Raw genomic sequence first — 15,175 nt, forward strand, 5'->3', positions numbered from 1 at the left:
ACCCACATTGAGCCTCTTATGGGTAAGTTTGATTTTGCAGCAATAAGAGATAAAGTAAAGAGGTAAATAAGAGGTAAAGCATGGTTCGAGAACCACAAGCATTTGGCTCATCTGAGAGCCTTAGTTGTGTGGATTTCCATGTCTCACCCCCATGCTTTTGGCTTCTCCACATTACCTGCCTGGTAGGGGGCTGGCCTGAGGCTGCTTTAACCAGCTCCACCAGCCAGTGTGGTGAAACCCAAAGCCTGATCACACCACAATGATAGTACTTCTCAGTTCCTGGAAGTTTTAGTGACCAGTGGTTGTGAAAATACTTCTGGGCTTGGTCTTTGGCAACGCCAATAGGAGGTAAACTGTCACATTTGGGAAAAGAGGTGAGAGGCAGATTATACACGTGGCCCTGAAAAGGACCTCTGACTAGTATGAGGAAACGACATCACCCAGGCAGAAGGGTGGGTCGGCAAGCAAGGTGCCCAGTGTTGGCGACTCACGCGCTGTCTCCCTTCCTCTGCGTTGGCATCTGGGGGAAGCCTAATAACAAACAGTGTGAGCACGGCCACGTCTGAATGACTAATAATTTTCCAACCTAGCGCGACATTAACTGATTGATGACTATTTTCCCCTCAAACCAAGCAAAATCAGCATTCCTCTCCCTGCCGTGTGCCAGAACCCAGACATGAACAAAATAGCCTTTTGGAGAGAGAGGCCTAAGTCGGAGAACTGTGTTCAGAAGCTCGGGGGTTGGGATCCCTGGGTGGCTCAGCGGTTTGGCGCCTGCCTTTGGCCCAGGGCGCGATCCTGGGGTTGCGGGATCGAGTCCCGCGTCGGGCTCCCGGTGCATGGAAGCCTGCTTCTCCCTCTGCCTGTGCCTCTGCCTCTCTCTCTGTGTGTGTCTATCATAAATAAATAAATCTTAAAAAAAAAAAAAAGAAGCTCGGAGCTTCAAACCCAAAAGCGGGGCTGCAAAGAATGGGGCGGGTCAGCAGACACCGGGGGATGAATCTCCGTGCCAGGGGAGCGGGCCCTTGAGGGATGGACAAAGAACCCGCGCATCGGTTGGGGGCAGGCTGGGATTAGGGGTTCAATTAACAAAAGATTCATAAAAGCAGCTTTCGAATCTGAGAGCAGCGATTGCTTTAAACTGCAACCCGAAACCATTCCAGTCGGACCATATGGTCTCACAAAAGTGGTAAAGTAGATAATCTGTAAAAATGTCCACCACCACCCCCCCCACCCCCCCTTGCAGGGAAGGCCGGGCCCCTGTTTCGCATTCCAGATCCTCAAGTGCGGGCTTGGGCCTGGGCCGGGGTCAAAGCAATCACGGGGCTCTTTCACACTCCCGGCTTGGAGGTTTCGAGGATTTAAAACCAAAAAAACAAAACAAAACAAAAAAAAAACGTACAACAAAATCACGGTCGGGTAGTTTGGTCTACAGCCATAGTTCGAGAACATCCCACATCGTGCGTGGACTCTCGGAGCGCAGGAAAATCGGCAGGAAGGCTTCGGAGACCCTGCTCGCCTGAGAGCGGGGACCACGGCCTTGGGAGGCGGCGGCCCGGGCCGCCTTCCCACGGGAGAATAACATCGCAGCCGCGCGCCGCCGGGGAGCAGGCGGGGGGCCCGGGGCTCCGGCCGCCAGGGGCGCGCCCAGGGCCTGTGCTCAGGCGGAGCCTCCGCGCGCGGCCCCGCAGCTTCGCCCGCGCCCCGGGGAGCCGCCGGGAGGGCGGCCGGGGGGGGGCCGGGGGTGGCTGGGAGGGGGCCGGGAGGGGGGGCCGGGAGGGGGGTCGGGGGGGCCGGGCGGGGGGGCGGGCGGGGCGCCGCCGCAGCGAGCCGCGGGAGCCAGGCCTGGGGTCGGCGGCGCGCGGGCCCCGGCACCATCCCCCTCCAGCCCCCTCCCGCGCCCGCTTCCCTTCCCGCTTTCCCCGGGAGAAACATGGCCGGGAGCAGCGAGGAGGCGCCAGACTACGGGCGCGGCGTCGTGGTAAATGCGGACTCCCGGCTTCGGGGCTGAGTCGGGCGCCCCCGCGCCCTCCCCTCCCCTCCCCTCCCCTCCCTCCCCTCCCTTCTTGGCACCCTCCTTTTAGATTAGATGCCTGAAATGCACTCGCGGGAAAGGCGAGCGGGCCGCGGCTTTGTCCCCGTCCCCGCGCGGACGGCTTCCGCGCTCCCCTCCCCGCGACACCTGACAGCCGTCGCCCCGGGTGCTCAGCGCCCCCCCGTCCCTCCCCCCGACCCGGGCCTCCGAGACCCCGGCGCTAAGGCTGCGCGCGCCGGCTCCGCTCCCGGGGTGACTCCCCGCGCGCCGCCCCCCCCCCCTCTGCGGGCCTCCCCCCGGGCTTCCTCCGGACCCCTCCAGCGCCGGCCTCAAGTTTTGTTTCCCAAAAGGATGCTGAGGGCTCTTGAGGCCGGCCAGGAAAGAAAGTAGCTCCCATGGCCCGAGTTGGCGCTTTGAAACCTGGGCTGGGGCTCCGGGGTCTCGGCGTGAGCTCCACACGCCCCTGGAGCGTCGGCATCCTTGTCAGCGAAAGGGAGACACAGCAGGCTTGACCCGAGGAGCGATGAGCGAGCGAATTGGAGAGCTTGTCTGTATAGTGCCCATGTAGTAGCGTGTCTGGATGGGAGGATGTGGGACGATGGATTCCCAGACCAGAGCCTCTTTATCCCTGGGAGCCCCTCAAAGAGTCAGCCAGAGGGTATCCATCTGTCAGTGCCCTGGAATCAAATCCCATCTTGCCCTGTGGCCACTGGCCTCAGCTCCGGGCTCCTGTCCGGAATAGTTTCTGCAGAAGGTGGTGGTTATTAACAGAGGTGAGGGTGGAGAGTGGGGCGAACTTGCTGCATTAACAATCCTTTTTATCAGAGATCTGTGGTATTCACTAATAAACTGTCTAATTATGTGCATGGATTGCTGGAGTAAGGAGCTTGGGGAAGGAAACACCGCACCCTCAGACAGAAGGAGTCAGGTTGAAAGGTGTTGCTCAGTTCGTAATTTATCAGCAGGACCTTTTCATCGTAAAGGACCAGGAATTCATTTATTTATTCATTCCACACCTGTTGTCAGTCCTGCGGGGTTCCAGGTGGTGTTCTGGGCTCTGTGGATCCAGCAGGGACCCGGATAAAGCTCTGTCTTCATCGGGCTTACATTCTAGAAAAAGGGACATAGGCAAGCAACTAAAGAAGAAGATTTCACATAGTGACCTGTGCAAGGAAAAGAAAAGGGGGAATGAGATATGGAGTGATTGAAGGAGGGCTGGGGAGCACTGCCTGTGCTCAGGTGGTCAGGATGTCCTCTTGACAGTAATATTTGAGCCCTGACCTGAAGGGCGAGTAGGAGGTAACCATGTGAAGAAGAGAAACCGGGCATACCGATTGCAAAAAAATCATTGTATCCTGAGAAGAAATCCTCACACCCAATTTATGCTTTAAAAAAAAAAAAAAATCACTCCAGTTGCAATGGAGAGAACAGTCAGGCCCAAGGGGGTGTGTGTGGGGTTGGGGGGAGGAATGAAAATATACAAAGGGAAATAAGTTTAATTCTGGACAAATTGAGTCTGCAAGGTACACAGGTCAAGATGCACTCACTGTAGGCAATTTGAAATTCATATTTGCAATTGAGGAGGGTGATTGGATAGACTTGGAAATCTTCAGAAAATAGACAAATATTTGATGCTTGGTATGGATAAGGATACCCATAAAAATGAGGGGAAAATTATAAGTTTATGGATAGAAACCTGGAAATCCCCAAATGTAAGAGGCAGCGTGTCCAGCAGAATCCCGATAAAGAGACCAATATTGAAGAGCCTAGTCGGAGAGGACAGACAGGGTAGTAGGTGTCTAGGGAACAGGGTTTTGTGGAGAGGTGAGAGGGGCCATTAAAAGTGTCAGATGCTCCAGAAAGAGCAAGCAGGACTAAGGTGGAAAAAGAGTCCATTGTATTCAACAATCTCAAAACCATTAGCAGTGAGAATCATTCAAACAATCATCCCATCAGTAGAATGGCTACAATATAGGCTATCCTTTAATTAGATATACCCTTAGAAAGGAATTAGGTAAATTGATATGACTAATAAGATAGGCAGATCGTTAAAGTCTAAAAAGCAACTGATGGAACAGTACAAATAGCCCAACCTATTAGTGTCAGAAGAAGCTCTCTGGGAAGCAAGGTAATTTTGTGAGAAAGATGATGTGAAGCAGTGTGAGGACCTCATGAGAGGATGGAAATAATGTGTCATGGGGAGAACCCCTGCGTTTTTGCTACTTTCTCCAGTAGAGCTGGGCATAATTAGATGAATTCAAATTGGATGCACGTTGGGAAGGCAGATTCAGAGTGAGTTCGAAGCCCATGGCATCTAGGGTAGAGAGGAAAGGCGGAGCTCAGGAAGGAAGCTTTCCAGGGAAAATAGAGAGCCCTCCAGGACGGTTGCAAAAAACAAAAGGGAAGATCTGGTACCGGTGAAAAAGGGGGCAGGTAGTGATAGCGAGCATGTATTGAGCACTTACTGTGTGTTTTTGCTGTGTTATTCATTTACTCCTTGCAAATCTGTGAGGTAGGAGGAATCGAATGATCTCCATTTTACAGAGGAGGAAACAGACCCTTAATGATTAAGAAAGTCACCAAGGTCACATAACTAGCAAACGACAGAAGCAGGATTGAAGTCACTCACTGTGCTATGTAGGAAGCTGTGATTGCAGGGAAGTACTTCCAAGATGAGATTGCTCTGGAAGATTGGATGTGGCATATAAAGATGAGGCCGATTGGGTTAAGGCAGGTGAAGGATGTAGTGGCTAGTAGGATGATGATGGAGACAGGTTTGGGGGCTGTTCAGAAATGAGGTGCAGAAGAAAATTCTGAGTTGGTAGAAACTATGTGATGTAGATGGCAGGGAGGGCATAGAGCCAATGCCTTAAGCATGAAACAAGAAGCATGGTTTGTGCAAGAAAAGGGAATATTAAGAGTTAAGATGACTCTTGCCTACAGATTGGCTTTCCATTGAATGGAGGACGTAGGACATTAGTAGATTATTAACAATGAGCAGTAGCAAATGTTAATTGCCAAATAGAGTTGTAGACCTTGAGTTCAGAAACTTTGCTCAAGATTGACTGGTTATTTGATCTGGAGCCAGTAAGGTCACCAGCCCGTGGTTGGTACATCTTTTTTACTTCTCGGGAAGAGATAAAGATCTCTACTAATATGGCCTTTTTGGATCAGGTTCTTAGCTATGTTTTATTTCTATTTCTATGTTTTATTTTCTCTTGAAGCATTATCAAGAGAATCACAGTTAGTACCTGCCCAGTGAGTTTGGAAGGCATAAGGAGGAGAGAAAAATCTAAAATGATTGTTGTGTTTCTATTATGGGTGCTCCCCCCCCCCCCAGTATTGTGGCATTATTGGAGATAAGTAATGAGATAACCATCTAAAACACAACTTTACTAGGTTGGGTGCCGAACCCACCACAGAAGAGGAGGGCACGTGTGATACAAGGTGTCATTTGGTCTGACGAGTCCCCTTCATTCTTCTGGTAGCAGAATCTGGACCCCCTCTTTTTAGGGAGCCGCTTCTACACATTGTCTCCACGTGTGGTTTGAGGCACCCATCAGAGTGCACCTCATTGGCCTGGGCCAGTCAATGTTCGATGTTTGTGTGTGGGGTTCCTGGAAGCACTGCTGAGGGATGAGACTCCTTTTCTCTCTGACAGCTGAGGGGTAGATGTGAGCCTGAAAATTGGCACCAACCAGGCTCCCAGTCTGAAGGAGAGAGTGGGGCCCAGGGTGTGGGGCTCAGAGGCAGAGAGGAGTAGGGATGTGTTTTTTGCATGTGTTTTCAAACGGTTTGTCTCCCTAGGGGAAAAAACCCGGAAAATGGTGCAAGAAACATGCTAAGCCAAAAAATATTTTTAATGACTTCTAAAGAAGGTTTTCAGTATATCTTCAAATTAGAAAAAAAGAGAAGCCAAATGAGTTCTGGGGTTTGAATTTTGTATAAAATGGCTCAGTTGATGTGTTTGTCACTTCCCTAGCCTAGCCATGTTTTGTGTCTTTGAACAGAGAAAGTATTGTTCTGGCTAAACTTAGAGCATATTATCTGTGATGCTGAAACTATTTAAAGATTTCTTGTTTTGATTTTTTAAAAAGCCGATGAATAACATAATTATCTACAGTTCATAGCAGCCTCTATTCCTTCAGATTTAGGACTTATTTGCAATGCAATTTTCATGTGCCATTAGGAATTATGAGGAGTAAACCAGTAGTTGCTGTCTTTTTTTTTAACAGCATATTCTTTTTTTTCTGTCATGGTGAGTGTACAATTTAATGCCCATCACCTATCTTACCCATTCCTTCCACCCATCTCCCATCTGGTGACCATCAGTTTGTTCTCCATAAGCAAAGCCTGTTTCTTTGATTTGCCTCTTACTCCCTTTTTTTCTTCCTTTGCATGTTTGTTTTGTTTCTTAAATCCCACGTATGAGTGAGGTCATACGGTATTTGTCTTTCTCTGACTTATTTCGTTTATCATAATACTCTCTAGCTCCATCTGTGTTGTTGCAGACAGCAAGATTTCATTCTTTCTTTATGGTTGACTAATATTCCCTTGAATATATACCACACCTTTATCTATTCATCTATCGATGGACATTTGGGTTGCTCCGATAGTTTGGCTATTGTAGATATAAACATCGGGGTGCATGTATTCCTTTCAAGTAGTGTTTTTGTATTTTTTTAGGTAAATACCTAGTAGTGTGATTCCAGGTTCATAGGGTAGTTCTATTTTTAATATTTTGAGGAAACTGCATCCTGTTTTGCACGGTGGCTGCCCCAGTTTGCATTCCCACCAACAGTGCACGAGGGTTCCTTTTTCTTTACATCCTCACCAACACCTGTTGTTTGTAAACCAGTAGTTTCTTTACCTCTAATTGTCTTTTATCTCAACAAGGAAAACTCATGATTTCAGACTAATTGGAAAAGTCCAGTTTTAATTATAAAATAGTTTTAGACAAATACATTTCTTCTATTTTTAAGTGTGTAACTTTTACTAAGGTAACATGACATTGACAAAAAGGTTTGAGGTTCTTCTGTAAATCAAGACCTTTAATTTGCAAGTTAACTGGTGATGTTTTAGCACATCTAGATGGTTCGCAGTTACTATGTAGGTACTATAGATTAAATAATGATATAAGAATTTTATTTCCGTTATACATCTTATTGAATCCTCACAATAGCCACGTGAGGCAGGCACTGACTCCATTTTATAGATGAACACACCAAGGCACAGAGAGCTAAAACCCCAAGTTAAGTCCCAAGCTATAAACCCCCCACTTCACATGTGCTGGACTTCTAAGTCCGTGTGCTTGACCACTACTCCATGCCACCTCTGACTACAGGTTACCATGATGACACTTAAAAACAGGTTGGTTTTGTCATTTGTTTATCATTCTTTTCTTCTTTTTGACATCAGTTATTAAGCACTTATTATATACCAGGAAATGTCCTAGAAACTCTAAATAAATTCTCTTTATCTCTCTCTCTCTCTCTCTCTCTCTCTCTCTCTCATTTTGTTTGCTTGTTTTAAACAATACATGCGTATTTCTCATAGTTCTGGAAGGTGCAAGTCCAAGATCAATGTGCTGGCTGATTTCATTCCTGATTAGGACTCTTGCTGGCTTGTAGATAGCTGCCTTATTCTTCCCATTGTGTCCTCACATGGTAGAGAGACACAGACAGAGACAGAGAGAGTAGGGTAGGAGCAAAGGAGGAGGAAGAAAAAAAAGAGAGCATGCAGGAGAAATTGCTGGTTTTCTTATAAGAGCACTAATTCCATCATGCGGGCTCCACTTTCATGACCTAATTACTTCCTAAAGGCCTCACCTCTTAAGGTCACCACAGTGGGAGGTTAGGGCTTCATCATATGAATTTTAGGTGGGGGGAGTGCAATTAAGTCCATAATACTGGAGAGGCAGCTGTTTTGTAGCAGATCCTCAAATGGGGTTGCTCCTGCCTTGTTTGGAGACTGTTCTTTCTTAATCTTCACACCAACCCTGTCCGTAGGTTTTATTGTGTCTTATTTAAAGGACAGGGAAACTGCGTCTCAGGCAGGATGAGTACTTTCCCTAGCATCACAGCCAGTATGTGTCTGAGCTGAGCTCTAGAACACCCAGAAGAATGTAGGCTCTGAGATGCAGCAGAGGGCAGGGGGCAGTAAAGGATTTGCATGGTAGGAAGAATGGGCTCAGAAGACCACTAGTTAATGATGCCGCCACCTGGAAGGGCTCCAGGAAGTGGAGTGGGTAGTGTGTGTGGTCTGGAAGGAGAGCCAGAAAATGCTATGCACTTGAATGGTCTCCCTAGGGCCTCATGCCCATTGGGGTTCTTGTCTGGCCTTTACCGTAGCCTGCCAGAGGATCTTCTGGAGGCTCTGCACGTACAGCTGGTGTTCAGGCTCTGACAAGGAACTGTGGTGTTGATGGTTAAGGGCCCAGGGAGTTCTCAGGGCTAGGAAACAGAGTTGCTCTGTGCAAATTCAATCATTGCACACAGCCAATTTGCTGATAGAGGCAGAGCAAATGTGGTACTTTTCAAATATGCAGATGACATACACCATTTGGCTAACAATCTGCCCGTGGTAGATATGAATTTCCAGAGCCTTGGGCAGTGGTGATCTTTATGCAAGGAGACAAATCAAGGCAAATCAGTTTGGGTGCGAGCTCAGGTAGTATTAAGTAGTCTTCGGATGGAGAATTGTGAACATTTTTGAGCACTTCCTGTATTCTAGATCAGTGTTCTAGGCGCTGGGGTTTCAACAATGACTCAGACATGGTCTCTGTCAGAAGGCATTGACATTCTAGTGGGAGGAGACAAGACAAAACACACAGATGTATATGCGTCACATCCAGTGGAAACATGTGCTGTGAAGAAAAATAAAGCTGGGGAAAAGAGATTCAGAGATGAGTAGGAAGGAAGAGGGTGCTATTTTATATGAGTGATCAGGTAAGTCCTCTTCGTGGAGGGGAGATTTAAATGGAGACTTGAAGGAAGTGAACTGTAAGCCATGTAGAAATCTGGGGGAAGAGTATTGTAGGCAAGAGAAAGAGCAGGTGCAAAGCTCTTGAGGCAGGAACATGCCTGGCACATTGAAGGATCAGGATCAGCAAGAAGAACGTAGCTGAAGCAGAATGAAGGAGGAAGAGAATGCCTACAGATGACAAATCGAGAGAGTTAGCCCCTGTGGGCCATGGTAAGGACTCTGGATTGTACTCAGAGAAACGGGAAGCCCCCCAAAGAAGATAAGCAGAAGATGGCAGCAATCCAGCTGCCATGTTAGAATGGGGCAGGGGTGTCAGGGTGGAAGCAGGGAGGCATGTCTGATAACCATGGCGGTGGTTCCTGGAGAAATGGTGGCATGGACTGGGAGGTAACAGTTGGGATGCTGAGTGGGAGTCCTGTTACATTTTAAAGGAATTGAGGATAGGATTTGCTAATGGGTTACATGAGGGAATGAAAGAAAGAAGTCAACAGCAACTCCAACATTTCAATCTGACCAAGTAGAAAAATATGTTGTCCTTTGCTGAGATAGGAAGGAGATACATTTGGAAGAAAATGCTCTGAATTTGGTTTGGCTGGCATTCCAGAACCCAGAACTGCGATGGGTGTGGGTGGAGGCTGGACTAAGGATTTGAGTCCTGGTTGAGGAGAAAGGTAGAAAGCTGGAGGACGTGCCAGAATGAAAGGAAGTACGAATGGGTTCTATAGCAGACAAGATTGAGTGAGCTGGAAGAGGCAAGAGTCGTCTCAAGGAGGCTGAATGGGAGCCTTTAAAAAGACAGAGAGCTATGAGGACCACATCTATGAGGAGTTTCAGAGAGAATATCAGAGAGTATGAGCAGTGAGCAAGGCCTCCAGAAATAAGTGGGGCCTGTGACCTGAGCTTCTGCGGAAGGGATTCCACTTGAGATACAGAGGGAGAGGATGCAGAAGCAAGACAGACAATGAACAGAAGACAGAGCTGGGAAGGGTCACCACTTGACCAAAGACCAGTCTGAGGATGGGAAGATGATGGTGTAGGGAAATGGGCTGGAGATTCAGGATAGCTCTGCATTATAAAAGCTTCGTGCTGAATAGAGGAGTCTGATGGAAGGGTGCAGGAGTCATCAAAGATCAGGAATCTGCAATACAGCTATGCAATGAGTTGAGTGCTAACACTTCCCTGTTGTATCCTCTCTCGGTGATCTGAAAGTAAAAGGAACTCGCTCTTCACCTTCATTTTCTCTCCCACATTTTTCCTGTTCTAACCATAAAAGTTGCACATCTAGTGCTAAGAAAGAGGAAGACTGACTAGTATTGTATTCACTGCATGAATAGGCTGATTTTCTGTAACAATTTTTCCCGATGGGACTTGACTGAAGTTCCCACCATGGTACATTGTTTTGAAGTATTTATTGTAATGAGTAGGCCACTCAGAAGTTTGTGTCTGTATTAATCCCAAGACACATTTACTGTAACAGGTAATCTTTCCCAGGCAGATGAGGCATTTACAATCTATAAAAATGTAATAGTATATGTATTAATATTTATAATAATTTATGATGATACTGTCCATATTAATATACTTATGAACATAGTGTTACTTATATTCATGATACTATATCATTTAGATATAAATGATATATTCACAAAAACACACTCTTACAAACAATACTATCAGTTTAGCTATAAGACATCAGGTTGATATTTCATTGTATGATGCCAAAAGTTAGGATTGCAAACTCTGTTCATTTCAGTAGTAGATTCTTTGTCAGCTTTCATGAAACTAATTACTTTCTCCCACTGAGCTTTCAATAGATTGACGGAATATAATCTAATGTATTGATTGTCAGACCTTTTCTCTGTTTTTAATGCTATTCCTTTTTTCCAAATGATATACATTTTGTTTATTTATGTTTTCCAAATAAATTTCCCATGAAAAATATTTTGACCAAAGTAATTTGATTTACAGATTATGGACAGTTGGCCAGGATATGACTTGGATTTATTCACATACCCACAGCACTATTATGGAGATCTGGATTATGTCCTCATACCTCATGGCATCATTGTGGACAGGTGAGTGTTATTTCTTATGTCAATCTTGGTCCTGTGCTGTCTGGCCCCCTCTTGTGCAAATCATACAATACACTTTACGACCCTATTCCTGAGTCTGCCATGTAGAAGTAGACAGAACTTTTTTTAGGGCAGAGAATTTGGAATAAAATGAATTGATGCTTTAACTGAACTATTTACCTGGACATTTGTCCCAGAGAAGTGGTAAGAAAAAAAAAAAATATATATATATATATATTTGTCTACTGGGCAAAATTTGTCTACTGGATATATATATATATCAGCCTCAAAATAACAATGTCCTGTACATACTGATAAAAATAGGATTTGGGAAAGCATTGCTCTTTACCCGAGAATGTTTGTCTTAAATTATTCACAGACTCTTGAGTTAACCAGGGATAATTAACAGGTGAACTTTGCCTTCATGGGACACACCCCTGAAGCCCTGACTTTTCCTGAAATTTGGCATATATCTTGGATCAAGCAATGTATCACAGATTGGCCAGTCTGTGCACAATTATGGTTTCCAGGCAGTGGTAATGTTTTGGGAATAGGCATATTTTCAGCTTAAAAATATCTGCACAGAACTATTTCTAGAATACTATTTCTAGTTCTTTCTGACCCATCTATATAGATATCCTTTAGCTCTTGTCTAGCCAACTGGCTTTGTAAAAGCCAACATTTTCTCCTGTTCTAAGTAACTAAGTCACCATTTGTTTCTTGGTTTTCAGAGAGCATCCTCCACTTGAGCCCACTATAAGCATCAGGATTTCAAGGTCATACCCCTTTCACAAAACTGCCTAATGCCCAGACTCTTATCATTCCATGTACCTCTGTTTTCTTGTACAAATATCAACTACTTAAGCCGTCACGTTTACATGGAAAGCAAGCCTCACACTGCACTCCCAGGAACATAGAGATTCTTTAAACACCCAGAAACGGGGGTGAAAGAAGCAATGGGAAGTAGGAGCAAATCAAAACTTTGGACTCCGCATGCTTCCCTTTTTCTTAAACTGTAATACTTTTGCCTCCATTTAAAAAAATCTATTATATTCTTCTGAGTTAATATGTAACTTATGAAATAAGTCCTTAGCCAAAGTAAAGTTTGAAAAACATTAGACAGGCCATATTCCCAGGATATTATCTTTCCATTAATTCCTGTCTATAGCAAAAGGAAATGTCATTCTTTTGCTCTAAAATTTGTCTATTGGATAATACTTGGATATTGCACGTTCTCTCAGACTATGATATTTTATCAAAATACAGCCTGGCTTGGAGTTTCTCATGGCCTACAGTGGCTTTCTGTGGAATATAAGTCCCAATCCTCAAAGGGAACAAAATGTTCTGTGATCAAATAAACTTGGGAAATTTCACATCTCCCAAATGGTCAAATCTCCCTGTTAGCAATTCATATTAAAAATAAGGAAATTCAAAAAAAAAAAAAAAAAAAAAAGGAAAGAAATCTGCTTGACTTTAACAATTAAACCAACTTTTGTTGCGTAGTGGAGTCGTCGTATTCAGTTCACATCTTAATAATTCAGAGGTACTTTTCCCTTAACACTGTTTTTGGAATTCCCCAGTTTAAACAAATTCCTGCTTTTTTCACCTGAATTTTATGACTTATTTAAATGCATCCTGATCTAGTACATGATTGGGTCCTGCTAGGGCTCCTCAAAGTCAGTTCCCAGTACAGGAGACTTAACCAGTGATTTGTTAAAATATGTATTTTTTAATGATTTTATTTTATTTATTCATGAGAGAGAGAGAGTGGAGATGCTGGGGGAGAAGCAGAGGGAGAGAGACAAGCAAGCCAGTGCTGAGCACAGAGCCCTACACTGGACTTGATCCCATAACCTTGAGATCATGACCTGAGCTAAAAACCAAGAGTCAGACGCTCAACCCATTGAGCCACCAGGTGCCCAATAAAATGTGTATTCTTATGCTTTATGTCTGGAAATTCTGATTCAGTGGTCTGGGGTGGGCCCCAGGAATGAATTTAATTAAGTGTGTAATTTACATACTATAAAATTCACCCATTGCAGGTCAATGATTCAGTGATTTCTAGTAAATTTTTATGGTTGGGCAAGCACAGCCATCATTTTATAGTATTTCTTTCATCCCCCAAAATTTGTTTACTGTCAATCCATGTTCCTCCTTGCAGCATCAGTCACTAGTCTGATTTCTTTCTATATAAATTTGTCTTTTCTAAACATTTCATATAGGTTAAATCCTACAATATCTAATTATTGATTTACCAATCAATGATTATTTGTATGTCTAGTTTTGAGTTACTATGAACAATGCATCCATGGACATTCACATATAAGTCTTTGTGTGGATGTATGTTTTCATTTTTCTTGGATGGATTTTTTGGAGCAGTATTCTGGATTTTATAGTTCAGTTTAAGAAAATGCCAATTATTTCCAAAGCAGCTGTACCATTTTATATTTCTACCAGCAAGGATGAGGATTCCAGTTTCTCCACACAGTTGTCAACATTTAGTGTTGTCTGTACTTTTCACTATAGCCATTCTAGTAGATATATAAAAGTATCTCATTGTGGTTTTAATTTGCATTTTCCTAATGATTAGTGTGCTTGTTAGCTATTTATGTTCTCTTTGAAGAGATGATTATTTAAGTCTTCTGCCATTTTTACTTTGGGTGGGTTGTCTTCTTATTGAATTGTTAAAGCTCTTTATATATTCTGGATACAAGTCCTTTACCAGATATGTGATTTTTTGAATACCCCACCTCCCATCTGTGTCTTGTCTTTTCATTTTCTTATTTATATGTTTTGAGAAGAATGTTATAAATGCTAGTTAGGTCCACTTGATTTATGGTACTATGTGATTCAACTATATCCTTAGTGGTTGCTGCTGGATCTGTCAATTACTGATAGAGGGGTATAGAAGTCTCCAACTACAGTAGATGATTTATTTCTCGTTGTAGTTCTATCAGGTTCTTAACACTGTCGTTAGGTGCATGCACATTAAATAATAAAATGAATTAAAGATTGTCATGTCTTCTTGGAAAATTGACTTCTTGACTATTATATAATACCCTCTTTATTCCAGATAATTTCATTGCTCTGAAATCTGCTTTGTCTGAAATCAATAAGCTACTCCTGCTTTCTTTTGATTGATATAAGTATGGTATGTCCTTCTCCATCCTTTTACTTTTAATCTATTAGTGCCTTTATATTTATATACAATATATGTGAGAGTCTTTTTTTAATCTACTCTGACAGTCTGTCTTTTAATTGCTGTATTTAGATCATTCACATTTAAAGTGATTATTGATATAGTTGATTTAATACCTACCATATTCGTAATTATTTGCTGTTCATTGACCTTTTTCTTTGCTTTCGTTTTCTGGTTTTAGGGGTTTTTGTTGTTGTTGTTGTTGTTGTTGTTGTTGTTTGTCTTCCATTCTGTGGAATTTGCCTCCTCCACACTGTGTAGCCTCTGGTGATATGCAGTTTTCTTGTTTCTACTTGTAACCCTCACTTACTAGGACTTACCCTGTGTCAGAAGAGCTTATTAGTCTTCAGCCTAAGATTGGTTGGAGATTGTACTCAAACACCTCAGGCCAGTAAAGCTTCTACTTTCTGCTGATGAATGTGTGTGGGGCTGACAAGCACATTAAAATTTCCAGCCTCTTTCAAGTCTTCCCTGGCTTTTATTGTTTCATTGTGCTTTCTTGTGTCTCCTCTGCACATACAGCCTCCATCATTCAGAAATGTATAGGCAACCTGAACCATGCTGGTCTCTGCTGGGCATGTGCCTCTTCTGGTCAATTTGGGATACATGAAGAGTTTATTATCTATCCTTTTCCCATGACTCTACTCTCCTGGAACTCCCTATTAAATCCTTGACTAGACTAGTTCCAACTAGACTAGCAATTAAACTAGATTATTTGCAACTTCACGATAATGGAGCCATTGGCTCTCCCTGTTCACAGGCTACCAAGATAGCCATACTAACCGACGATGCTCCCTATCAGGTGAGCTTCCTCTGGCAGTGGGCCACCTTCGTTGAACTATCTGGTTGAACAATGGAGCTGATGAAGGGCTCAGAGAAGTGGGA

The 15,175-nt window shown here is 44.0% G+C and overlaps 1 protein-coding gene and 1 long non-coding RNA gene across 4 annotated transcripts in view; one reads left to right on the top strand and one right to left on the bottom strand.

The window, feature by feature from the left end:
• LOC111091256 overlaps positions 1 to 15,175 on the bottom strand; it is an 83,756-nt gene that overhangs the window by 27,511 nt on the left and 41,070 nt on the right. The window lies entirely within an intron of this gene.
• Positions 1,826 to 15,175, top strand: part of PRTFDC1 (phosphoribosyl transferase domain containing 1) — a 93,419-nt gene continuing 80,069 nt past the window's right edge. For 2 of the 3 annotated variants that reach the window (XM_038529771.1, XM_038529772.1), the window contains exons 1-2: positions 1,826 to 1,981; positions 10,988 to 11,094. In XM_038529771.1, coding sequence (XP_038385699.1) covers positions 1,934 to 1,981; positions 10,988 to 11,094 — 155 coding nt within the window. In that variant the 5' untranslated portion in view covers positions 1,826 to 1,933. Of the gene's footprint in view, positions 1,982 to 2,600; positions 2,809 to 10,987; positions 11,095 to 15,175 lie in introns of those variants that run through there. The other variant, XM_038529773.1, reaches the window with a different exon arrangement.

This window comes from Canis lupus, chromosome 2, assembly GCF_011100685.1.
Source record: "Canis lupus familiaris isolate Mischka breed German Shepherd chromosome 2, alternate assembly UU_Cfam_GSD_1.0, whole genome shotgun sequence".
NCBI lineage: Eukaryota > Metazoa > Chordata > Mammalia > Carnivora > Canidae > Canis > Canis lupus.